This window comes from Aotus nancymaae, unplaced genomic scaffold, assembly GCF_030222135.1.
Source record: "Aotus nancymaae isolate 86718 unplaced genomic scaffold, 86718_ANA_hifiasm-v0.15.2.pri h1tg000014l, whole genome shotgun sequence".
NCBI classification, from domain to species: domain Eukaryota; kingdom Metazoa; phylum Chordata; class Mammalia; order Primates; family Aotidae; genus Aotus; species Aotus nancymaae.
This window is the reverse complement of record NW_026988425.1, coordinates 73,501,150-73,527,781: the sequence shown is the minus strand read 5'-3', so window position 1 is coordinate 73,527,781 and position 26,632 is coordinate 73,501,150. Positions and strand designations below refer to the sequence as shown.

The 26,632-nt window shown below is 43.4% G+C and overlaps 1 protein-coding gene across 2 annotated transcripts in view; it reads right to left on the bottom strand.

Moving 5' to 3' along the window:
• Nucleotides 1-26,632, bottom strand: part of RASGRF2 (Ras protein specific guanine nucleotide releasing factor 2) — a 269,826-nt gene that overhangs the window by 32,352 nt on the left and 210,842 nt on the right. For both annotated transcript variants that reach the window (XM_012477557.3, XM_064376089.1), the window contains one exon: nucleotides 25,508-25,614. In XM_012477557.3, coding sequence (XP_012332980.1) covers nucleotides 25,508-25,614 — 107 coding nt within the window. The remainder of the gene's footprint in view (nucleotides 1-25,507; nucleotides 25,615-26,632) is intronic.

Sequence of the window (26,632 nt, the reverse complement as noted above, 5' to 3'; positions counted from 1 at the left end):
ACTGAAGAGGCACCCCCTGGGGAAAGTTGGGACAATATGAGCATCAAAATGAATAATGAGGGTAATGAGCAATAACCAGTTTAATAAGAGGAACCTGTATGTCCTTATTGATATTGATGCTCACAAAGACAGACAGATTTTAAAAAGGTAGAAAATGAAACTATTCTTCTTCTTTTTTTAATCACAGGGTTTCTCTGTATCACCCAGGCTGGAGTGCAGTGATGTGATCATAGCTCACTGCAGCCTCAAATTCCTGGGGTTAAGGTGTCACTCTCGTTCAGCCACCTGAGTAGCTGGGACTACAAGTGTGTGCTGCCATGGCCAGCTAATTTTTAAATTTTTTGTAGAGACAGGGTCTTGCCATGTTGCCCAGGCTGGTCTCAAGCTCCTGGGGTCAAGTGACCCTCTGGTCTCAGCCTCCCAAAGTGTTGGGATTATAGGTGTGAGCCACTGCACCCAGCCTAAAGCTATTCTTTATAGTAGAATTCCACATAGTAGATGCAAATAAATGAATGAGTTAGAAAATCATCATTTTCTTTTCTTTTCTTTTCTTTTTTTTGAGATGGAGTCTCACTCTGTGACCCAGGCTGGAGTACAATGACGGGATCTCAGCTCACTGCAACCTCCGTCTCCTGGGTTTAAGCGATTCTCCTGCCTCAGCCTCCTGAGCAGTTGACATTACAGGTGCGTGCCACCACACCTGACTAATTTTTGTATTTTTAGTAGAGATAGGGTTTCACCATTTTGGTCAGGCTGGTCTCAAACTCCTGACCTCAAGCAATCTGCCTGCCTTGGTCTTCCAAAGTGCTGGGATTACAGGCATGAGCCACTGCACCTGGCCAAAAATCACCATTTTCAACCAAGGCAGTTATGACTGATTCAGGCAAGGATCATGAATGAATGCTAAAATGATTAAATGAAGCGTATTAGAGGACAGAATTCACAGTGTCAGAGTACGCCTCAGAGATTGCTTGTTAATTACAAAGGGAGAATCTGGCAGATAATCACCTTACCCCAAATGATCAAAGTTAACATCCCCCATGATGGAAGAAACCAACATCATATATCTACTAACGTAATGCTCTGTAACGTAATACATCCTTAGTATTTCTGCCAAAAATGCATAATATTGATCTGATTTTGAAGAAGCATTGGCCTGTACTCTTCAGAAATGTCAATGTCATAAACAACAGAGACAAACGGAGGAACTCTTCCAGCTCAAAGGACACCAAAGGGACAACAGCTAAATGCAACCTGTGAACCTGGAGTCAACAGAGGAATGCTTTAAAAGGGCGTTACTATGACAACTGGCAAAAACAGAGTCAGGACTACTCACTAGCAGAGAGCATTCTGCCAATGTTAAATTTTCCTGAATTTGATCGTTTTACTGTTGGCTATGCAAGAGCAGGTTTTTTCATTTATACGCTATTGGTGGGAATGCAAATTAGTTCAGTCCCTGTGGAAAGCAGTTTGGAGATTTCTCAAAGAACTAAAACTGGAACCACCATTCAACTCAGCCATCCCTGGGTATATAACCAAAGGAAAATAAATTGTTCTACCAAAAAGACACATATACTCGCAAGTTCATTGCAGCACTGTTCATGACAGCAAGGACATGGAATCAACCTAGGTGGCCATCAGTGGTGGATCAGATAAAGAAACTGTGGTACACACACACCACGGAATACTATGCAGCCATAAAAAATGAAATCATGTTCTTCACAGCAACATGGATGAAACTAGAGGCCATTATCCTAAGCAAACTAATGCAGAAACAGAAAACCGAACATCACGTTTTCACTTGCAAGTGGGAGCTAAATCTTGGGATCACATGAACATAAAGATGGCAACAGTCGACACTGGGGACTCCAAAAGGAGGGAGAGGTATGGGGGCGAGGGCTGAAAAACCTCCTATTGCGTACTATGTTCACTATCTGGGTGATGAGATCCAAATCTTAGCACCACATAATATACCCTCATAACAAACCTGCACATGTACCCACCGAACTAAAGTAAAAAGGCAAAAATTATTTTTAAAGAACAAGATTTTGTTCTTAGAGGGAGTGGGGAGAGAGAGAATTCATCTGTTAAACATGTGAATGATTACTGAGGGATTCTAGATGCGTATCAGTGTATTTTCTTTTATTCTGGCAATTTTTTTCTCAATTTGAAAATTTTCAAGGTGAATGTTGGGAAAAAAAGAACAAAAAGAATAAAAATGTATCTCTGGAGAGGTTTTCAAGATGGCCGATTAGGAGGAAGTCGGGATCGCAGCTCCGAAAGAAGGCGCAGAGGGTGAGTGGACGCCGCATTTCCAGACAGATTTTTACTGACCACAGACCAGGGGATTAACAGGAGGAAGAGCCGCACGGGTCACCAGCGCCGCTCGGCCTACGCCCTGAGGTGGGGGGCGGCGGATCCACGTACAGAGCGAGAGAGACTGAATCACCTCTGAGCCAGCAAGGGGAGCTGAAGCAGGGATTCAAGCCAGGACACTCCCGGGCAAGGGCGCGCCACAAATCTCAGAGCCGCTGCTTTGACTGATGCAGCGGCTCACCGGGCACCGGATTTTTACTGCCCACAGACCAGGAGATTCACAGGTGGCGAAGGTCCACGGGTTGCCAGCGCCGTTGGTTGGACTGGCGCGGCTGCTCTGCCTGCACCCGAGGCAGGGAGCAGCGGCCCCTTGTGCAGAGTGAGCGAGACCGGATCCCCTCTGGGCAAGCAAGGGGAGCTGAGGCAGGGACTCAACCCAAGAGTTTCCTGGGCAAAGAGGACGCCTCCAGAAACACGGCTGAACACGGGACGGTCCAGCTCTGTGGAGGAGGGGCGTCACCCACCGGGAAACACCCTGCAGTTCCCAGGACAATTTGCCCACAGCAGCTCAACGAAGCCTCTGCAGGCTGAGTGTGACTAGGCTGCCACCTTGTGGGCAGGGAACACCATTGCAACAGCGGAAAATCATAACGCCCTAATTCCCTGGGACAGACCACCTAGGGGGAAGAAAAGGGGGTTTATGAGTTCAGCTACTACAGACTTAAAATTACCAAAATCAGAAAGACAGCAACTACAAAGTCGATAGGTGGATAAATCCACAAAGATGGGAAGAAACCAGCGCAAAAAGGATGAAAACACCCAAAACCAGAACACCTCTCCTCCTACAAGGGAGCACAACTCCTTACCAGCAAGGGAACAAGACTGGATGGAGAATGAGCGTGATGAAATGACAGAATCAGCTTTCAGAAAGTGGATAATAAGAAACTTCCGTGAGCTAAAAGAACATGTTCTAACCCAATGCAAAGAAACTAAGAACCTTGAAAAAAGACTTGACGAAATGTTAACGAGAATGGACAACTTAGAGAGGAATATGAGCGAATTGATGGAGCTGAAAAACACAACACGAGAACTTCGCGAAGCATGCACAAGTTTCAACAGCCGAATTGACCAAGCAGAAGAAAGGATATCAGAGGTCGAAGATCAACTCAATGAAATAAAACGAGAAGGCAAGATTAGAGAAAACAGGGTAAAAAGGAATGAACAGAGTCAACAAGAAATATGGGACTATGTGAAAAGACCTAATCTACGTTTGATGGGTGTACCTGAATGTGACGAAGAGAATGCATCCAAGCTGGAAAATACTCTTCAGGATATTATCCAGGAAAACTTCCCCAACCTAGCAAGGCAGGCCAATATTCAAGTCCAGGAAATACAGAGAACACCACAAAGATATTCCTCTAGAAGAGCAACCCCAAGGCACATAATCGTCAGATTCGCCAGGGTTGAAATGAAGGAGAAAATACTAAGGGCAGCCAGAGAGAAAGATCGGGTTACCCACAAAGGGAAGCCCATCAGACTTACAGCAGATCTCTCAGCAGAAACCCTACAGGCCAGAAGGGAGTGGGGGCCGATATTCAACATCCTTAAAGAAAAGAACTTTCAACCCAGAATTTCATATCCAGCCAAACTAAGCTTCATAAGTGAAGGAAAAATAAAATCCTTTGAGAACAAGCAAGCACTCAGAGATTTCATCACCACCAGACCAGCTTTACAAGAGCTCCTGAAGGAGGCACTACACATAGAAAAAAACAACCAGTACCAGCCACTCCAAAAATGCACGAAATGGTAAAGAGCATCAACACAATGAAGAATCTGCATCAACCAATGGGAAAAACAGCCAGCTAGCATCAAAATGACAGGATCAAATTCACACATAACAATATTAACCCTAAATGTAAATGGACTAAATGCCCCAATCAAAAGACACAGATTGGCAAATTGGATAAAAAGCCAAAACCCATCAGTGTGCTGTATCCAGGAAACCCACCTCACAAGCAAGGATACACAAAGGCTCAAAATAAAGGGATGGAGGAAGATTTACCAAGCAAATGGAGAACAAAAAAAAGCAGGAGTTGCAATTCTCATCTCTGATAAAATAGACTTTAGAGCAACAAAGATCAAAAGAGACAAAGAAGGACATTACATAATGGTAAAAGGATCAATGCAACAAGAAGAGCTAACGATCCTAAATATATATGCACCTAATACAGGAGCACCTAGATACATAAGGCAAGTTCTTAAAGACTTACAAAGAGACCTAGACTCCCACACAATAATAGTGGGAGACTTCAACACCCCATTGTCAATATTAGACAGATCAACGAGACAGAAAATTAACAAGGATATCCAGGACTTGAACTCAGACCTGGACCAAGCAAACCTAATAGACATTTGCAGAACTCTCTACCCCAAATCCACAGAATATACATTCTTCTCAGCACCACATCACACCTACTCTAAAATTGACCACATAATTGGAAGTAAATCACTCCTCAGCAAATGCAAAAGAACGGAAACCATAACAAACAGTCTCTCAGACCACAGTGCAATCAAGTTAGAACTCAGAACTCAGAAGCCAACCCAGAACCGCACAGCCTCATGGAAATTGAACAACTTTCTCCTGAATGTTGACTGGATAAACACTGAAATGAAGGCAGAAATAAAGATGTTCTTCGAAACCAACGAGAACGAAGACACCACATACCAGAATCTCTGGGACACATTTAAAGCAGTCTCTAGAGGAAAATATATAGCAATAAGTGCCCACATGAGAAGAAAGGAGAGATCTAAAATTGACACTCTATCATCAAAACTGAAAGAGCTAGAGGAGCAAGATCAAAAAAATTCAAAACCTAGCAGAAGACAAGAAATAACTAAGATCAAAGCAGAATTGAAGGAGATAGAGACACGAAAAACCCTTCAAAAAATCAATAAATCCAGGAGCTGGTTTTTTGAAAAGATCAACAAAATAGACAGACCACTAGCCAGACTAATAAAAAAGAAAAGAGAGAATAACCAAATAGATGCAGTAAAAAATGATAAAGGGGATATCACCACAGATGCCAGAGAAATTCAAACCATCATCAGAGATTATTACAAACAACTCTATGCACATAAACTAGAAAACCTGGAAGAAATGGATAAATTCCTGGACAGTTGCCTCCTCCCAAGCCTAAACCAGGAAGAAGTCGAAACCCTGAATAGACCAATAACAAGGTCTGAAGTCGAGGCAGCAATTAAGAGCCTACCACCCAAAAAAAGCCCAGGTCCAGATGGGTTCACAGCCGAATTCTACCAGACATACAAAGAGGAACTGGTACCATTCCTACTGAAACTATTTCAAATAATCCAAAGAGAAGGAATCCTTCCTAAATCATTTTATGAGACCAACATCATCCTAATACCAAAACCCGGCAGAGACTCAACAAGAAAAGAAAATTACAGGCCAATATCCATGATGAACATAGATGCAAAAATCTTCAATAAAATACTGGCAAGCCGATTGCAACAGCACATCAAAAAGCTTATCCACCATGATCAAGTAGGATTCATCCCGGGGATGCAAGGCTGGTTCAATATACGCAAGTCTATAAATGTAATTCACCACATAAACAGAACCAAAGACAAAAACCACATGATTATCTCAATTGATGCAGAGAAGGCCTTCGACAAAATTCAACAGCCCTTTATGCTAAAAACTCTCAATAAACTAGGTATCAACGGAACGTACCTCAAAATAATAAAAGCTATTTATGACAAACCAACAGCCAATATCATACTGAATGGGCAAAAACTGGAAGCATTCCCTTTGAAATGTGGCACTAGACAAGGATGCCCTCTCTCACCACTCCTGTTCAATATAGTACTGGAAGTTCTAGCCAGAGCAATCAGACAAGAAAAAGAAATAAAGGGTATTCAATTAGGAAAGGAGGAAGTCAAATTGTCTCTATTTGCAGACGACATGATTGTATATCTAGAAGACCCTATCATCTCAGCCCAAAATCTCCTGAAACTGATAAACAACTTCAGCAAAGTCTCAGGATACAAAATCAATGTGCAAAAATCACAAGCATTCGTATACACCAATAATAGACTTAAAGAGAGCCAAATCAAGAACGAACTGCCATTCACAATTGCTACAAAGAGAATAAAATACCTAGGAATACAACTAACAAGGAACGTAAAGGACCTCTTCAAGGAGAACTACAAACCACTGCTCAACGAAATAAGAGAGGACACAAACAGATGGAGAAACATTCCATGTTCATGGTTAGGAAGAATTAATATCGTGAAAATGGCCATACTGCCCAAAATAATTTACAGATTCAACGCTATCCCCATCAAGCTACCAATGACCTTCTTCACAGAACTGGAAAAAAGCACCTTAAACTTCATATGGAACCAAAAGAGAGCCCGCATAGCCAAGTCAATTCTAAGCAAAAAGAACAAAGCAGGAGGCATCACACTACCGGACTTCAAACTCTACTACAAGGCTACGGTAATCAAAACAGCATTGTACTGGTACCAAAACAGAGATATAGACCAATGGAACAGAACAGAGGCGTCGGAGGCGACACAACATATCTACAACCACCCAATCTTTGACAAACCTGATAAAAACAAGCAATGGGGAAAGGATTCCCTGTTCAATAAGTGGTGTTGGGAAAACTGGCTAGCCATATGCAGAAAGCAGAAACTTGACCCCTTCCTGACACCTTACACTAAAATTGACTCCAGATGGATTAAAGACTTAAACATAAGGCCTAACACCATAAAAACACTAGAAGGAAACCTAGGCAAAACCATTCAGGACATAGGCGTAGGCAAGGACTTTATGACCAAAACACCAAAAGCATTGGCAACAAAAGCCAAAATAGACAAATGGGACCTAATCAAACTCCACAGCTTCTGCACGGCAAAAGAAACAGTCAATAGAGTGAATCGGCAACCAACAGAATGGGAAAAAATTTTTGCAGCCTACCCATCTGACAAAGGGCTGATATCCAGAATTTACAACGAGCTAAAAAAGATTTACAAGAAAAAAACAAACAAGCCCATTCAAAAATGGGCAAAGGATATGAACAGATACTTTACAAAAGAAGACATACAAGAGGCCAACAAACATATGAAAAAATGCTCATCATCACTGGTCATTAGAGAAATGCAAATCAAAACTACATTGAGATACCATCTCACGCCAGTTAGAATGGCGATCATTAAAAAATCTGGAGAAAATAGATGCTGGAGAGGATGTGGAGAAATAGGAACACTTTTACACTGTTGGTGGGAGTGTAAATTAGTTCAACCACTGTGGAAAACAGTGTGGCGATTCCTCAAGGACCTAGAAATAGAAATTCCATTTGATCCAGCAATCCCATTACTGGGTATATATCCAAAGGATTATAAATCGTTCTACTATAAGGACACATGCACACGAATGTTCATTGCAGCACAGTTTACAATAGCAAAGACCTGGAACCAACCCAAATGCCCATCGATGATAGACTGGACAGGAAAAATGTGGCACATATACACCATGGAATATTATGCAGCCATTAAAAATGAGGAGTTCGCGTCCTTTGTAGGGACATGGATGAACCTGGAAACCATCATTCTCAGCAAACTGACACAAGAACACAAAACCAAACACCACATGTTCTCACTCATAGGAGGGTGTTGAACAAGGAGAACACATGGACACAGGGAGGGGAGCACTGTACATGGGGGTCTGTTGCGGGGGAGTGGGGGGGACAGTGGGGGGGTGGAGTTAGGGAGGGATAGCATGGGGAGAAATGCCAGATATGGGTGAGGGGGAGGGAGGCAGCAAATCACACTGCCATGAATGCACCTATGCAACAACTTTGCATGTTTTTCACATGTACCCCAAAACCTAAAATGCAATAAAAAAAATAAAAAAAATAAAAATAAAATGTATCTCTGACATTCTTTAATTGAATGTATCCTTATAAAACACATACAGGCAGCATAGAGGAATTGTTAGGTATTCAGAGATGAACTGAACACGGCAAAGTCCTGCTTCTGAGGACCTTACTCTGATAGACCACATCTTTATATGCACAGACATGAGTGTTTATTTTCCGTCATAGAAAGTGACTTATAATCACATTTTAACTCTAGGGAAAGTAATTTTGAAGCACGGACATTCCGAATCCTTTTAAATGATTGGAGAGAACACTGTTAATTGCAACGAATCAGAGAAAAAGAAAACAGCAAGATTTTACTGTATTTGGTAAAAAACAAAAATTAAGATCATAATTTCACAAACTGTAGACAATGCAAGTCTAATCTAATTTGAATTGAGTATTTTTGTACCTCAGTTTGGTGGCAGATGAAGTAACAAATTATTCCCAATATTTTACTTTCCACTGTTTGACATAGTCCCAATTCTTCAGAAACAAGAGCCACTGGGGACCAGCAACAACATAGATGTTAATATCTCATAAATAGTAAGGCTTCAGATGATACGTTTTCCTAAAATTTCACCTATTTATTGCCAAACACCTTCTCGCTATTAATTTTTCTTAGAAAATGTATGTAAAGAGAAGAGAGTAATAGTTTGCCGGTATTCTTTTGTTTTTTGTTCCACTCCCTCCCTCATTTCAAGGTAAAGGGAATGATGTTTGTAAACAGTTAATGCTCTCACCTTCATCAATCTGTGTGCGTTACCAGAGAATTTCTCAGCCATCAGGACTTTATTTCCTTAATGAATATTTCATATATATTAGTGAGACAACCGAGTCCTCATGTAGCTATGTCAGGTCTCTAATGATGCAAATAATCTGATTATCATGAATGCACAATTAGTGTGAAGGATATCAGGTTACTGTTTGGACCGTGCTGAGGGCCAATTAGTGGTTTAATCAACCGGCATTAGTGAGTACCTACTGTGCTTCATGCTGGTCTCAACTGCGGACACTTCTGGGGCCCCAGGACAGCAAGTGTGTGAAAGGTCTTGTTAAGGAAAACCTAATATAATCGTATTATTTTGCATTCTGGGAAGACTGGCCTGAGAGGGACCTTTGAAAGACTTCATGAAATCTGCTGAGACACTATTTGAAGCATGACAGATAGTCGCAGTTGAATAGTTGCTTGACTGCTGATGGTGTAAATCAGACTCTGATATAATGCAAAGCAGACTCTCTGATAGTGGAGTATGAAACGGAAGAATTTTTGCCATCCATAATTTTCGCTTACATTTGCACAGGTTTTTACAATGTACAAAGTGACCTGTCGTATATAATTTTTTGCTGTTGCTTGGTTTTGAGACAGAGTCTCACTCTTTTGCCCAGGCTAGAGTGTGGCATGATCTGGGCTCACTGCAGCCTCTGCCTCCCAGGTTGAATGGATTCTCATACCTCAGCCTCCCGAGTAGCTGTGACTACAGGCACACACCATCACGGAGCCCAGCTAATTTTTGTATTTTTTGTAGAGATGGGGTTTCACCATGTTGGCCAGGCTGGTCTCGAACTCCTGACCTCAAGTGACCTGCCTGCCCTCTTTGGCTTCCCAAAGTGCTGGGATTGAAGGCGCAAGCCACGGTACCCGGCCTTGTATAATTTTAATTCTTCCTCAGTTGACCTAGCATCAGACAAGACAGAAACCATAATCTCATGGTCTCCCATCACATATGGGCCACAGAGGCTGAAGAGAGGTGATCGCATGGGCTGAGAAGCATGGGGAGACGGAGGGACTGGGACAAGAACACTAGTCCTTCTGACTCCTTCACAGTCCTTTATACTTGTCCTTTTCAAACTATCACATGCACTGGACTCACTAGGGGTTCTGGCTAAAATCAGATTCTGATTCAGAGGATCTGGAACCGGGATAAGAATTCTGTGTTTCCAATAAGCTGCCAGGTGATGCTGATACTGCTAGTCCAGGGTCCACATTTTGAGTAGCAAGACTTTACATTACCTCTGTTTATCCACCCGCCCCCCACCCCGCAAAAAAAAGCCATGCAAAAAAACCCGAAAAAAGTAAAAGAAATCTAGATCTTCTGATGTACTAACTAGAATGGATGATTTTATTTTTTACAAATGCATGTAAAATACAGAATTGGTCGTTCAAAAGTCCCTGTTGAAAATATAGAAGCTGCTGCTCAATAAAAGAAATAAAGCAGCAAAAAGACATTTGCCCTATTTCAATCCAGAGATAAGTGACTGCTAATGTCCGGCTGACAGCCATGTTGTCATTGTCCAGCATGTAATTTTTGGCTACGTTTCCCCAAGTCCTGAAACGGTGGAGTAAGATTTACCCGAGCGCCTGCTCGGAGGCGGCAATCGAGGCGCCCACAAGATGGCGCTCCCGGGTCAGCGTTGACCCTGGCGCGGGCTTCTGGGTGGAGCCCGCAGGCCCGGAGGACGGACGCCACCGGCCCGTGGTTATAACGCAACGCCGCACAAAGCCTCCTGCGTCAGTGGAGCGAAATCTGTGGCACCCAAGCGACCCCGAGGTACTTACCAAAGTTATCAAAGCAGCAGCATCTAGTTTAGTTTTTGTTTTCCAATTCCTGAAGCAGGGATGCAGAGACAGAGGATTCGAACAAAGAAACAGCCCTGCTCTCAAAGGTGGAGGGCTCAGAAAATGCAAGACATTTACAGTTCACTGAAAAGGAGCCCATAGCCCTTGTTCCTTCAACAAGAATTACTGAGCAACTCAACAAACAAGGCTCTGTGGTGACGACGCAGCAAACAGACTTCTGCGTGGGTTTGCACATGAAAGAAACAAAGAAACCAGGAGAGGCTTAAGGAGGGCGTCCATCTGCAAGGCGGGGCTTGGGGACGCCCTACTGACCCTTAGGAGAGGCTGGGCCTGGAAACACAGCGGTCCGGAAACCACCTGCAAAAAGTGGGTAGTTCAGGCAGGGAGCAAGACAAAAACTGTCAAGAGATGGAGTGTGGCACCCAGCACATGCTTAGGAGCAAAACACTGTCCACTGACGATGTCAGAATCCTCCAAGAGAGGTGCTATTGTGAGATGAGTCGATTTTACCAAGATTGTATTGACTCTACTCAACATGTTAATAAATAATTAGGAAAATCAGCATTTTCCCTGGATCAGTTAAAAAAAAAAAAAAGACATCAACAACAAAAAAACCTTCCTAAAGTAATTATAAGTAAGACTTAGTGAGAAGTTGTCCCATGCTAGGTAATTTTTTTTGAGACAGGGTCTCACTCTGTCCCCCAGGGCTGGAGTGCAGTGGCGTGATCACGCCTCACTAGCAGTCTCGACCTCCTGGGCTCAAGGGATTCCCCCCACCTCAGCCTCCTGAGTAGCTGGGACCACAGGCACATGCCACCATGCCCGACTATTTTTTAAGACTTTTTCTTTTTTTAGAGATGGGGCTCTCTCTATGTTGCCCAGGCTGGTCTCCAACTCCTGGGCTCAAGCAATCCACCTACCTTGGCCTCCCGAAATGCTGGGATTACAGATGTGAGCCACCACACTCAGCCACATTTTAACCACTTTATTATCTCATTTAATCATCAATAGCAATCCTGCAGCATAGTTGCTATCATGATTTCCATTTTGCATATGGGGAAGTCCAAGTACAGAAAATCTAGGTATCTTTCTTACCTAAGGTCACACAGTTAGCAAATGGCAGGCCCAGGACTTAGATCCAGGCAAAACTCTTGGCTTAAGGCTGAATTTTTAACTGCTACAACCACTCAGCCTCTTGAGAAAAAGCAGCTATCAGTGAATTAGTGGCAGCTGGCTTGGGGAAGAGTAGATTGAAATGTCAAACAGTTGCTGAGCCTGGAACTATTTCCCTTTACCAATGACCCTTTACCATGTAAGACAGGGATCTGGAAACTAAGGTTTCCAGCCTGAATAAACTAGTTTGCATGAATGAGACTAGATCAAACACCAGAAAAATCATCTGCAAAGCAATAAATCAGGTTCTCTAGCACTTTAAAACTAATCCCTGTTGATAGCTTAGGCATTTTAGAAATTATGTTCATTCTTTCAGGAGAGCAGGGTAGTAATTAGTAATTTACTATACATGGCCAAGGGAACTCTAGGACATTGGGAAAATCTGCTTCAATAAATGCAGTTTGAGGCTAAAGAGAATTATGAGAGTAATTTTCTCAGTGTAATCAGTACAATATATTCCTAACGGTGGCCAGAGGTTTTGAAAGGAAAGTGGAAATACTGCAGAGTGGATGAAAATCACACAAATAATTTTTTTAATTGCATTTTAGGTTGTGGGGTACATGTGAAGAACATACAAGATTGTTGCATAGGTACACACATGGCAGTGTGATGTGCTGCCTTCCTCCCCATCACCTATCACACAAATACTTTTAAAATCTGGAAGAAAGAGCTTATAAAGAAGGACTCAGGATGTGTTGAGTTCAGAAATAAGAGATGGGGGTTTAACTTGATGATTTTCAAGAAAATGAAAAGCATACTACTGTTTTCTGTCTTCTTTGACTACACAAAATGAAGAATATAATTTAAATTGTGGTGTAGAGTTAGATTAGATTCAGCCGGTTTGTAAACTGGGAAACTGAGGCAAAGACACTAAATGATCAGGATATATGCAAGTCAGGCTTGACAGGTCTGGGGTACACTTGGATTCCTCATGTTCATGGACTAGAGACAACACGCCTAAACCAACGTGGAAACCTTATTCAAAACTTTAACACTGCAACCCTATTCCAGGGGCGACTGTGCTGGCTAAAACCTGGGACGGGAGGCTCTGCAGGGCACCTGCTCACCTTGCCCACCGGCCACCATCCCTGGTCTGCCTGCATCGGTGCCACCTTGGGGCAATAATGACTCTGAATCAGGGCTTCTTGCTGGAAAAGTGGAAGGGTCGGGTTTTCTGGCATTTGTCATTGTCTAACTACAAAAATATTTTAAAGGCCTCTTTGTTCGCATGATGAAAAAGAACATTCTGATTGAAAAACATAAGAAAGGGCACTAAGTTTGGAAGTAAACCCTGCACAGCAATACCACAGTAATTCTAAACTTTCCAATACACATTCAACACTTACTAGTCATTAACTACTCATGAGGTTCTTGAATCTTCAAAGAGGAACAGAACATAGAGAAAATATATGCCTGACAGTCATCTAGGGACTCATGTTTCAGGTAGTAAAACCCACAGACAATTAAAGCCCAAATCTGGTAAGCACTGTGCCTTGCTCCTGGTCAGCCCTCAAATGTTTGTTGAATGAATGCATACAAGTCCATGGGGGAGAATACTTGACTTTGAGACAAGTGGTAATAAGCTACCTAAGTCTTAAACTGGTGGTTTGGGAAATCAGTTTAGCAGATGTGAAGTGGGAGGCGACTGGGAGAAGGCACAGTGAAAATGTGGAAGATATGTTAGAACAAAAATAACTGGAACAAGGCAAATGGCAATGAATGACACTAATTCGGCGAGAAGGAAAAAACCATCAGGAAAACCATTTATTTGAACATTTTCTGACAAATGACTCTGCATTTGAATGGCTTGCTAAAATTCAGTCCCTAGTTCTGAACAGCTGTGCATACAGGAATCTTTAAATACTGCCCCACAACCCCGGAATTAGATAGCTTCCAAGCTTACATCTTTATGTCCCAAAACGGAATCAGTCCGTTTAAAAAATATTTTAAAAGCCTCGTTGTTCACATGATGAAAAAGAACATTCTAATTGAAAAACATAAGAGAGGGCAATAAGTTGACCGGAACAAAAGAGAATCTTTTTTTTTTTTCAGATGCTGTATTTTCCATTAGGTGGGTGGTTAATTTATATGGATTGTCGTTTTCAAGAAAATGACAAAGACCAGAGGGAAAAAGAAAAGTCTGGAAGGGCCTCCTTTTATTTCTGATGCTTAAAACTGTATTTAACTTTCTTAGTTAAATAATGCCCTCGCCAACAAACTTATCTTTGAGTTTAACTCCAATATAACTAAAAAGTAGTCTATTAGTTACACTTTTTTTTTTAACCCTGATCCATAGGAGGGAAAAAGACTGATATAAAGAAAACCAGTGAGTGTATCCTTCCTTCCCCAAGGAGAAGGTGCACTCAGAGTTACAGAAATGTGGAAGAAGTAGCATCTTTGACATTCGCCCAAGGAGATACTTTATGCAAAGAGATTGGGAACCAGAAGTTAGGGGCATCTGAGAGCAGAGTGGCGAGGAGAGGAACACAAAGAGAAAAGCAACAGACGAGGCAGAACTGTGGGGCCGGATGAACCGGTTGATGCATAAGTGTTAAGTCAGCTCTTAGCATCCTGAGGCACCTCTAAAGTGATGGAGGGCACTGGTCCAGGTCTGGCTGGATCAAACAAGGACGAGGTGATGTCAGGGTCATCGTTCCCCATCCTGAGGGCTTGGTTGCATGCCACAGTCTCCAGAAATGCTTCTAAGGTCCAAGAGTAATTACAAGAATAGGGAGGAAAATTAGGAAAAATAAGGGCTCCCCATGGCACTTGCATCAGAAAACTCTTACAACAGAGATAAGAAGCTATCGACGTACATACAATTCCATCAACGAAATCCATCCACAAAAGATTAAAGAATCCCACTAGTTCAATGGGACAAACGTTTCTGTTTCAACAGCTAATGAAAACTGAAAATCAGTGCCATTGAAGACACGCTTTTTAAAAGCTTAAATCTAGCTCATGCTAACTTAATAAATCCTGTTGTAAATGTCTCACTGTAAGGAGAGTTTAAAGGATAACAATAGGGACATATAAAAGATGAGAAAAAACTTTGGTAAGTAGTTCAAGAACCTAGGATTTTCTTACTAGGTGGTTGTTTGTCTGGACCAGAGAGAAAGAATTAGAGAATTAAAAAATCTATCTTTGGAATTAAAAAGAAAAGAAAATCCATACTTCAAAGATAATAGTTTCTTATATTTCATATTTCCAGAGAAATAAAACAAATAGTTCATTTGTGCATTGTAACTCCACACAGATCAATTTGCCAATTTTACAAATGAGGAAACTAGCCAGCTCTCAATGGAATCCAAACTAGTGTGCAAGTTTCCAGATGTCTCCCTCATCTGAGACCTTTTTGACACAGGAATCTCTGAAGAACTTAAGCAAAATGTGATGCCGAAGGCATCTGTTCTGAGGGGAGAAGGAGAGGGCAATCATTAGTAAAAGAACATGGCAGGATCCAGCACCGCCATGAAGCTAAGGGTCAGTCTATGTGTCCAGGAAATCAGAAGGGGCCAAAAGGAACCGAAGTTGCTGGCCTATTTCAATTAAATGGAGCATTCTCTATTTCATTTCGGCTGCCGTCATGGGAAATCTGTTTGTGAACAAACACTGGTGTGTGCCTGGTGGATGTCTGGGATCTCTTAGCTGAGATACGCAGAGGCTGATGGCGTGTGGACAGCTAGAAGTGAATGGGTGCTGATAAATAATAAAAGGGTGGGACTGACATAAAAAGGATATAAGCCATCGATTATCCTCCGACTTGGTGATTGTATAAAACCATCTGTGGCTGGGCACAGTGGCTCACACCTGTAATCCCAGCACTTTGGGAGGTGGAGGTGGAAGGATCACTTGAGGCAAGGGGTAGGTCAAGGCTAGAGTGAGCTACGATCGTACCACTGCACTCCAGCCTGGGTGACAGAACAAGACCCCATCTCTTAAACAAACAAACAAACAAACATAAAACACCATTTGCAAGGTTGAAGCAGTAGTCATTTAAAACTCATTAGTCATTTAAAAACATTTCATAGCTGCTAGCATCTCACATTGAGACTAAATTTTTTCTTCTTCTTCCTGGTATCCCCATCAGCTCCCACTGGCTGGAGACAGGCCCAGGAGCCTCATGGCACTCTGTGCCCTGAGCAGTGGGCAGCATCTCACCCATCTATCAAGGTGGGATGTCTGGGGTCTTGAGGCCTCAGCAACAGTGGAGTTTTCCTGGCACTTCACCGCAGGCAGCTCTGACTGTGCCTCCTGCAGGCAGGTGGCCTGGGGAGGCTGGCAGGGGTGTCTGCTGCCACCATCTCAGCCTGGGAGGTGCTGCAGTGGTTGTCAGCAGGGGTGCAGCGCTTCTCCCTGCACCAGCCTTTAGCAAGTACAAATCCTTTGTTGGAGCAACACAAAATAGACTCGTGGTCAAAAGTAACTTTCCTAAGGAAAGATTGAGAAATAGAGAAAGGCTTGGCAGTGTTGACATATGCTGTTCTCACTGTCCTGAGTCAGAAGCGGGTTTTTACATTTCACATTTTGAGCAGTCTGCATCTCAAGAGCTGGCCAGCAAGAGGGAGAGGCTGTGAGATTCGGGGTACCCGGCAAAAACTGTGCAGCCACACGGCAGGGACTGACACCAGCTGCGGCCATTTGCTATCAGTGGAATCTCAGGGAAATGACTCGGTCTCTCTGAGCTTCCATTTCCCCATGTGTAAAGCAGAGGTAATAACAGTATCAACTTCCTCTTCCTCAAATGAGTCACATCACAGTAAGTGACTTAATATTTGAAAACAACTTAAGACAGTGTCTGATATAAAGTAAGTGATATAGTATGTTATTTTTTTAAATTGGGTGTCTGTCATTCAGAATCCGTCCTCACAGAGGAAACTACCTACCTTCATTCTAAGAATCAGGTTCTCAAGTCACCCATAAAAGACCATGTGTCCTGTATCCTAACTAAACCGATACCAAACTTCAGGCTGCTCCCAGGTTATTTCCATGCAATTCAATGGTTCCTCCTCCTTGCTCAGAGTCCTTGTGACACACTTCTCCACGAGATGTCTCATCTGGCCATGGTGAAGACTTAGGGAAGGGGGCTTGTAAAGTCTCGAGCATCTTCAGGAAGTGGGGACAAGAAGCCACACACTCACAGCAGAGAGGCCACTTTCTCCTACAAAGAGCTCAAAGGTCAGGCCCGGTATGCCAAGATTGCCTTGCCAATGGAAGAGAAGATCCGCTCTTTAAGGGCAGAGACCGAGCAGGGAGTGTGATTGAAAAGTACCCTGTGGCTGCCGGCACGAGCCTGGATGGGCGAGGAGGGACAGGACTGGAAGCAGGCCAGGAGCCGTCAGGAGAGGTGACAGCAGCTGCCTGCTCAGTAGCCACTTGTTTCTTTCACTTCTTGTTCTCCCGCCCACACCGAAAATTCTGTGTTGTTTGTCCTGGCCCAACCTCCATTTCAGATTTGCAGCAATGAACAAACCTGAACTCAGGGTTCTGATCAACACGGAATTGTGTGTTTCACTAGGCAATGCCAAAAAATAAACAAAAAAATGTAGAAACGGCCCCTGCCATCTGTCAAAATAAGAAACAAAAGAGACAAACTGTGTACACTCACATTTTGGGAAAATCTGATCCCTGAGACCTTGAACAAACTAAGTAGAGGCCATTACACTGGCACCCACTTTTCCACCTTAACGAGTCAGAAGGCATGTCCCCACTTTACCTCAGACCTGGGACTGCAGCCCCAAAACCTAAACTCTGTGGGGCAGACGGATGCTCATTGATTGGTTTTCTCACTGGGAAAAAGCCATTGTCTTCTCTGAGATAACACCAACTCTGAGGTTACATAAAGGTTTTGCTTTTCTCTCCATAAACCTAATATAGATGTGCTCCCTTCAGCAGGCTTATTGCTGGAGCCATTGTGGAGGCCACCAGTGGGGTTCCTGTTTCAGAGGAACGAGGCACTGCAGGAGACTGGAAGGGATGTTGACAGCTGAGTCTGTTTCTCTATGGTACTTTTGAGTGGTCTAGATCTGTGCTGTTTATACTGTAACCATTAGTCACATGTGACTATTTACATTTAATTCAATTTGGTAACATCAAAACCAGCTTTTTAGCCACGTTAGCTACATTCCAAGTGAGCAATTAGCTGCACGTGGCCAGAGGCTACTGTCCCGGACACCATGATATAGAACATTTCCACCATCACAGCAAGTTTAACTGGGCAATGCTGACTGAACCCCTTTGAGACTGAAGTGGTTCACTCGTCAAATATGGGTAACAGCATTTGGCCTGCTTGAAGGTCTGGGTTTGGACCAGATGCTGCCTTTACAAGATTATCTCTATCAAGAGCAGGATCCGCAGTGCTTTGAACCTCCATCTGTAATGGCTACTCTGTATGTTTTAACTCACATAATCCTCACCATCATACAAAGGAAAAAGTGCTATCAATCCCCATTTTTACAGATGAAGAAATGGAGGCCTGGAGGAGCATAGTTTGCTCAGACACAGCCAATAAATGCCAGAGCAGGGGTTTTGATCAAGATCACCCTACTGTCACAGCTCCAGACGGATTCCAAGTCCCCCCAGCTCTGAGAGCTCTGCTACAGAGGCACACTGGGACTGAATTTAACTCCGACTGTGATTTTTGGAGATGTAAAAACTCTCACCTCAGCTGCTATGAGTGACTAGAATGGGGTTGTGAGATCCGCTAATTCCTGTCTTCTACCCCAGACTGTATTTATTTGTTAATTGTGTTATGAAAGTATTAGGGAACATATAGTATATACAAAACCCTCTTATAATGGGAAAAGGGTGTATATATGTAAAATATAAGCAATGTTAAATGTAAAAGAACAAATTGGGGGAAATGAATATCATTGGACAGATAAAGGATTTTATCCTGAATATATTAAAAGCTCATAATGTCAAAAGGAGCAATACTAAAACTAATAGTACACAGGTAACACTCAGGAAGATGGGCAGAGACTTGGGGGACCCCCTCAGGTGCTGGAAGAGTCCCAGACCTTGAGGTGGGTGGCAGTTAGATGGGTGTATACACAGGCAGAAAGACACTGAGCTGCACACTGAAGTTTAGCGCCCTTTATATGGGGTATGTGATATTTCAATAAAAATGCCAAAAAGCATATCAATTGAAATGTAAACTCAAGTTATTCACTGTTCGCTAAATATGTATCTCTTTCTTCACCATAAAATGAATGAACATTTCCACCATCACATGTGGTGGTATGTTATATGGGGTATGTGATATTTCAATAAAAATGCCAAAAAGCATATCAATTGAAATGTAAACTCAAGTTATTCACTGTTCGCTAAATATGTATCTCTTTCTTCACCATAAAATGAATGTAAGAGGACTGAAGCGAGTTAGAAATATAACAGCTGAGCTATTTTGATAGATTCTGTGAAACTGCTCTCCCAAGGCACCCTAGACTCCCTGCACCGTAAGTAACAATGGAAGCATCAAACGGCATCACTGCTTCATGCCAATCCCAGCAAAGCAGTTGGCAGTCTATCCTTCCCCACCTGGCATGGAGTTCTGGGCAGGCACCAATGTCGTCCAGTACTTTGTAGTTACAAGAATGGTCTCATTTCAACAGTCAAAATGTCCAGTCCAGTATATTCAAAACCTCAGTCCAGCCTCCCTCTGGCCCTGGCATGGGCTGCTTCCAGCCCAGTGACCTGCACAGGAGGCCCTTTCTGCTCTCTCCACCACCTCCCCACTAGCTGGCTACTGCTTCTGATCCCACAGCTCAGGTCCAGGGAAAAGCAATAGTTTGGTATGATAGTGTAGGGGGAGCCCGGCCCTGGATCTCTCCAGATATGGCAGGTGAGAAGTGGCCAGCTTTTCCCGTGTGGGGCACTTTGGTGAGATTTTGGAGAGGTCTCACCAAATCTTTGGTGAGATTTTCGTGAGAAAGTCTCTCTGTGGGAGACTTAGGGCCAGCTCCCCTGACTCTGGCAATGTCTGTCCTCCTGTGAGTCACTTTCAACTGCCCCAGGCCCTGGGCTGCCAGTGGTCCGCCTCACCCAGCCTCTGTCTACACATCAGCCTTCCAGGCAGTCCTCTTGGGCAGGATGCGGGGCCATCCAGATCGGACTCCCCATGGATCCACCTGGTTCACTGAAACACATGTGAATGCATCTCACTCCTAGCACATCCACCACTCTTCACTTTGCCCAGCGAGCACCTTTCAGGGGAGAGGCTAGCTGGGTGGGTTCCTTGAAGCGTTTCTCATGTGGTTCAAAGTGAAAAGGAAGCATCTCCTCGCCTTCCCCATGGTGGTAGGAACTTACAGACAACTCTCTCTGGAAACCACTCTCTCCTTGACCTCTTCTGCCTCAATTCCCACAGGTGGGTGATCACAATTGCTAGCAGGATTGATTTCACGAGCTCCTAGCTGGTCTTGTGTAGGTGACCTAGCCACTCAATTAAGGCCACGAAGGCTGTTGCTACCTATTTTACCTGCCCCTGTGCCTTTGGTCCTCTGCCTGAAAGTCAGAAACAATCAGAAGAATTCGATTTAATAGCCGGCCACACATGTAATTTTGTTAAGTCCAGTGGCTATTAGTGGGCCTTTTCCCAATGGCTGAAAGCCCCTTGAGGTCAAAGGCTGCGTGGATCTTATTCACTCCCACACCTACCCCAATGTCTGGAACATTCTGGTGTCCAATTCTTATTAGTGAATGAATCAAGGAGGTGAGAAAACAGAAAAGGGAGTAGCAGTATTCCTCTGCAAACTCCTCTGGGGAGGAGATTTTTATGTAGGTAAGTCATTTTTGTCTGATCTCATGTTCTAAAAACATTCCCCCAAGCCTACAATTAAGAAAATATGTGACTGTTTCATTCTCAGTCACTTGTCACTCAAACTGTACTCAGAGCCTGATGGAACCAGTGGTAACCTGCAGACACAGCTGCAGCTCTTTTACCAGTGTCACTCATGCTCTGTGAAATTCCTCGAATAACTGGACAGAACATCTCTTCAGAACTGGTTGGTCAATAAGATAATTGAGGAAAACCAAAATTGCTATAGATCATACACGAAAGGCTGTAGCCAGCCCCCATTCATCTGTCTGTGCACAAAGGACAAAAGCAATCACGGGAGCACTTGGTTAATAGCACTACAGGTCTGACACCTGCAGGGACCTGGGAATTGTGTAAACGATATGTAAGGCCTCCCAGCAGGAGATGCTCAAGAAGTGTGTAGACATCTAATGAAAACACTTCCTTTACTTAGACTGTCTAAACACACAGCCCGGATTTCTGATCGATTAGTGGTTCTAGTCTCTGTCTGGGCTGACTTTGGAAACGTTAAAGGCTAGAAAACGACCTCCAGGAAAGAATGAACAATGGAAACATTAAAATAGGAAGTCAATTTCACAAGTGTTAACTGGGCATCTGCCATGTGGTCAGCATTGCAGAACTATGTGAAAGGAGATGCAAGGATGAATGAGACAAGCAAGGGGCTTACGGGCTGGTTGTAGGGCGATGAAAAGTGCATCGCTCCTGTCCGCAGACGAAAGGAATTTCATCGCACACATCAATATCATGCTTTATGCTTAATTCAACATCACCTGTAACTTCATCACATCCTTGGGAGAGGTAAAGCGGAGATGGTTGTTCTCATGTTCAGAAGAGGAAACTAACACCCGAAGAGGCCGAGAGACCAGCTTGGGGCCCCATAGGAGCTACAGTGGCAGAGCTGGAGAAAGAACACTGGTCCCCTGACTCTGGGCTGCTGCTCCCTCTGCTGATCTATAGGCAAGGCACATGGCAGAAACCCAGCTTGGGCCTGTGGCTTCACTTTCAACTGAAAAGGCAACAAATGACTGAGAACGAGTAACAAAATGAGGAGCAATAGGCCAGAAAGTATTCCCGTATGAAGATTTTTAGAACCCTCTAAAATTGGGACATCATAAGCCTCCCAAAATATTAACTAAAGAAAAAACTAGAAGGCTCTAGAAGAAATGCTCTCCTAGCACCACACGGGGGTAGAGTTAGGAGGTGGTATCCTGGGGCACTCTTACTTCTCTGGAGAACCAACCCCAGCCCCATACTTGTGCAACTTTTTATTTCTCCTGAATAAAGGTCAGGGTAGTATCTGCCAATATTAGTTACCTTAGATGAAAAATGATAAATAAATACATGACGTCTATCTAATTCTCTGTGGTAGCCTTGATTGTCTAGATTACTTGTGGGTAAATCTACATCTTGGTGGATGTAGAGCTACAGCTTTTCTGTTTCTAGAAATCAAAGTGGCCTCTTTGGGTAGTTTACCATGTGAGAAAAAATGTAATTGTTACCATGCTTGGCTGTAGTTTTGAGATGAGTTCAACTTCCTACTCATTTTTTAAAAGCTACTGATTCAAAATAATCAGGTTGCCACGATACTGCTATATTCTTCCTGAAATGGACTCAACTAGTAAAAAGTGAATCAGATAATTAAAAATCATCTTATCCAAGCCCTTCACTTTATGATGTGAAAACCAAAGACAATAAGGGTGAGGGTGGTTGACAGTCGGATTATAGCGTAGGTTTTCGGACCAGCAGTCCCAAATATAGCTAGACGCTGCCTTGGGAGAGTAAAGACCTGCAGATAAACTTGGATAAAGATACCAAGATGGGCTGTTACTCTTTTTGAGGGTGTGAAGAGGGGGTGTGGGGGGACAGAGTTTTGCTCTTGTTGCCCAGGCTGGAGTGCGATGGCGTGGTCTTGGCTCACTGCAACCTCCATCTCCCGAGTTTAAGCAATTCTCCTGCCTCAGCCTCCTGAGTAGCTGGGATTACAGGTACCTGCCACCATGTTCGGCTACTTTTTATATTTTTAGTAGAGACGAGGTTTTCCCATGTTGACCAGGCTGGTCTTAAACTCCTGACCTCAGGTGATCTGGCCGCCTCGGTCTCCCAAAGTGCTGGGATTACAGGCGTGAGCCACCGCTTCCGGCCCTACTCTTTCTTTAAGCACCATAATAGTCAGCTTGCTTAGGCTCCATAAAGCCAGGGCCACCTTCATGTGTTCTGAATGAAATGGCTCATGCTAGGCCCACAGTTGGTGAGAGGAGGCACCCAATGAGGCCCCAGGACCATGAACTGAGAGCAGCTCTGTCTATCTGAACCATTTACCAATCCATCACCAAAAGCCTGCCTTGATTTGCTCAGACTGCCCATTGTGGAGGACAAATGATGACCAGGCAGCCATAAGTGAGTCAGTAAAAGGAAGAAAGGGAATCTGGACACTCAAGCCAGCAAAAAAGAAAAAAAATGCCCTGAAGCAATTCCCAATAAGTGGACATTTCGCAGAAATGTCCTGCACATGGTCATGTGCTCATACAGAGAAGATGAGGAAGGTGACAGGAGATGCACATGACAAGGTTACACCAGGACATGGATAACCAACCATAGTCCCTGAGGCCCACTCACACACACAGGGGAGGTAAGGAGAGACTTCATGGGAAGACTTCCTTGGGCACATCAGTGAATGAAATAGCCAGGGTCTATATTTTACACATGGTAAGGTCGGAAGAGAAGACTGGATCCTTGAGCTGTTTATATCACTCACCTATGCCCCTGCTGGAGGGAGAGTCTGAGGAGCTAGGATCCCTCTAACTGGAATTGGAGTGGACGTGCTGGCTCATGTATAAGCACAGCTGCAGTCACTCAGGTCGCAAAGCATCTGAAATGCCTAAACAATTCAGCTGCTAAATCAGGTGGCAAACCTTACTGTAGAACTCTTTACTGTAAACGAGGGCTTCCATACATGAATCTCTCCCCATCTAGGAGTTTTCTTTACCAAAAATAAAAAACACTCAGCATACTGTCATTTGCTTTGGGGTATTTTTGTAGCAACTGTAAAAATTATATGTGAATTGGGAGGGATTCCTATTTGAGATAACTAGAAAAAGAGGGCCCTGGGAATTGAGAAAAGGGAAGTCAGGTGGATAGGGGAGCAAAGCTGGAGAGCTTTGGGGAGAAGATTTGGAAGGGAGAAGGGGAGCTGAGGCCAGGTGAGAGGACCAGCTCAGCCTTGTCTATCGAAGCTACTTTGCATCTTAGAAGCCACTGTGCCCAGGAATTAAATGTCCAGATTCTTGAGTAAAAAAATCAGAGAAGAATAAGATGGACCATCAGACAGTGGAAAAGTTGTAAATGCTAAAATTCATGATAGTGTTTTATCTGCAGTGAGGCAAAATGGATTTACCAGCAGCTCACTGAGACTACAGGGAAAAGAGACTGGACATTTCTCATGCGCTAAGATGGTTCTTGGAATTTGACTCATATAGGATTAAAACACCTTTTTTATTTATTTAAGATGTGTGTAAGATGGAATTTTTACATTCTTTAGTATGCTATCTTTCTTTATTTTAGTTAATATTTAAGAATTTTTATGGGCTTACTTGTGGTGAGGCTTAAATTCTACTTTTCCTAATTAGTAAATTATCTTACCACAGGGATTTCAGGAGCCTGCCCTCATGATGACCCTATTGAATAGACTGTCATTACCAAGGATGACACAGCAGACATCCGACGGCCTCTGAGTATAGGCAAAAACTGCAATTACTTTTGCACCAACCTAATAATAAAGACCTGGGAGTATGTTCTCCTTTTCTGTTATAACACATGAGTCTCATTAGTGGACTGACAATTTAATTATATTTCTTTTAATATATGCTTCACATGCTCTGCTCTGAGCCATGCAGGGCCCCATTCTCTCTCTCAAACACTCCTTGCAGGGTGCCAGGCAGGTGCGTGTCCAGGAGGGCCTGGCATGTGGCAGTGGGTAAGAAAAGCACTATGCATGCATCACACCAGGGGAACAAAGTGGCACCTGGTTTGTTTTGCAAAAGGAGAATAAATTCTACAAACTTGCACTGAAAACGCATAAACAGATCACAATTGGGTGTCCTGTCAGTGTAACACAATTTAAAAACAGCATTGGGAACCAATACATCAAAGGGCATGAGGCAAAATAGCTCTAGAATCAGGCCCAGAGAGCACTCCCTGACCAGATCCCAGAGTATTATTGACCTCCAGGGGACACCTGCTGTCTGCCTCTGGGGGCACTGCGGTGCTTGCCTCTAGTTGGGTGGGGGGCAGGGGTGCCTGCAGCTGGCAGCCTCTCAAGCATAGCTCCACTTACAGAGAAGACCCTGTGAAAGGTGTTCCCAGGGTAGGTGGCACAGTACAGTGGCCTTTCTATGGCTCAGGTGCCCATGGGTAAGGGCTGTTTCCTCAGAAGAGGCAGGGACAGGGGAGCCCCGTTTCACCATGTCATGTCATTTGCAGATCTGAAACAGTGGATGTTGGCAACACACGTGTGTCTGCTTTGATCTGTATGCCTAGCCTACTTCTTCCCTTCCTAAGTTCCAGTGTCAAGGTCTCAAACTTAACTCCAAAGAATTGGGAGGTGTCTTACATGTGTCACGACTTAAAAAGGTGATTTTTTAAAATCCCTGACAGTAATCAATCAGGGCCCTGAGTTACCTGTGCGTGCTTTGAGACCCAGTGACGGAGGACATTCAGCACTCGATTGGTAGCCGTTCTCCGTATGATAAACTCTTTATCACATGTTCTCTCCGTGTTGTTAAAGCCTTAGGAGGAAAAGAAACACACATGGGTTGCAGTTAAAGCCACTCCCCAGGGACCCGGAAAAGGTCATATATTTTAGGACACTGGTTAACGAAACTCACAGATGACACTTCTCGGCAGAGAGGTGTGAGTGCTTCAGACGGCTGTGAATTCTGCTCACCTCTTACACTCTCAGCAGTGAGGCCCCCGTGCAGTTACAGGTGCATTTAAATGAACAATGCACACAGATTTCTTAAAGGCCACTGATTAAAGCTAAAGCTGCTCTCCTGACACTTCCATTTATGTCTGTCTTGCTCTATAATACAAAGCCGAGAAGGACTTTTTTTTCTTTTTCTTTTTCTTTTTTTTACTGCCACCCTTTACACACAATCACGAAGGAATTTTAACCAAATATTTGAGTCGGCATTAATTTATACTTTGCCTCAAAGTAACTGCACAATCGATAACATTTTCAATATCTGTAGATAGACAAGCCCGTATCTTGGCTCATGGATGATTCAAATACCTTACTTTGCATCTCTATACTGAGAAGCAGTATAGCATCACCGCTGAGAATGTGTATTTAAAAAATATTACAAGAGTAGATTTTCACCACACACACACATGCAAATAGTGAATATGTGAGGTGATAGATTTGTTAGTTTGGTTAGATCATTCCATGACATAAACATATATCAAAGCATCACATTGTACTCCATAAGAATATAATATCTACAATTATTATTTGTCAATTAAAGAGGAAATTTTTAAAAACCCCATGGATTCCACAACCGGACTGCCTGCTCTCAAATCACTGTTCTCCCACCCTGGCAAGTTAGGTCGTCTCTCTGGTTTCCCACATTCCTCAAGAGACAGTAATCATACCTACCTCATAGAGGTTTTGTGGGATTCAGACTTTTAATACATGTTAAACATTTGTAATGGCACCTAGCACAGCAGTGAGACTGCAATAAATGTTAGCTATGATTACAAGTCAACCTTGGTTCAGTGCCTTTGAGTCTTCTCTGTGCTGGCTGATGT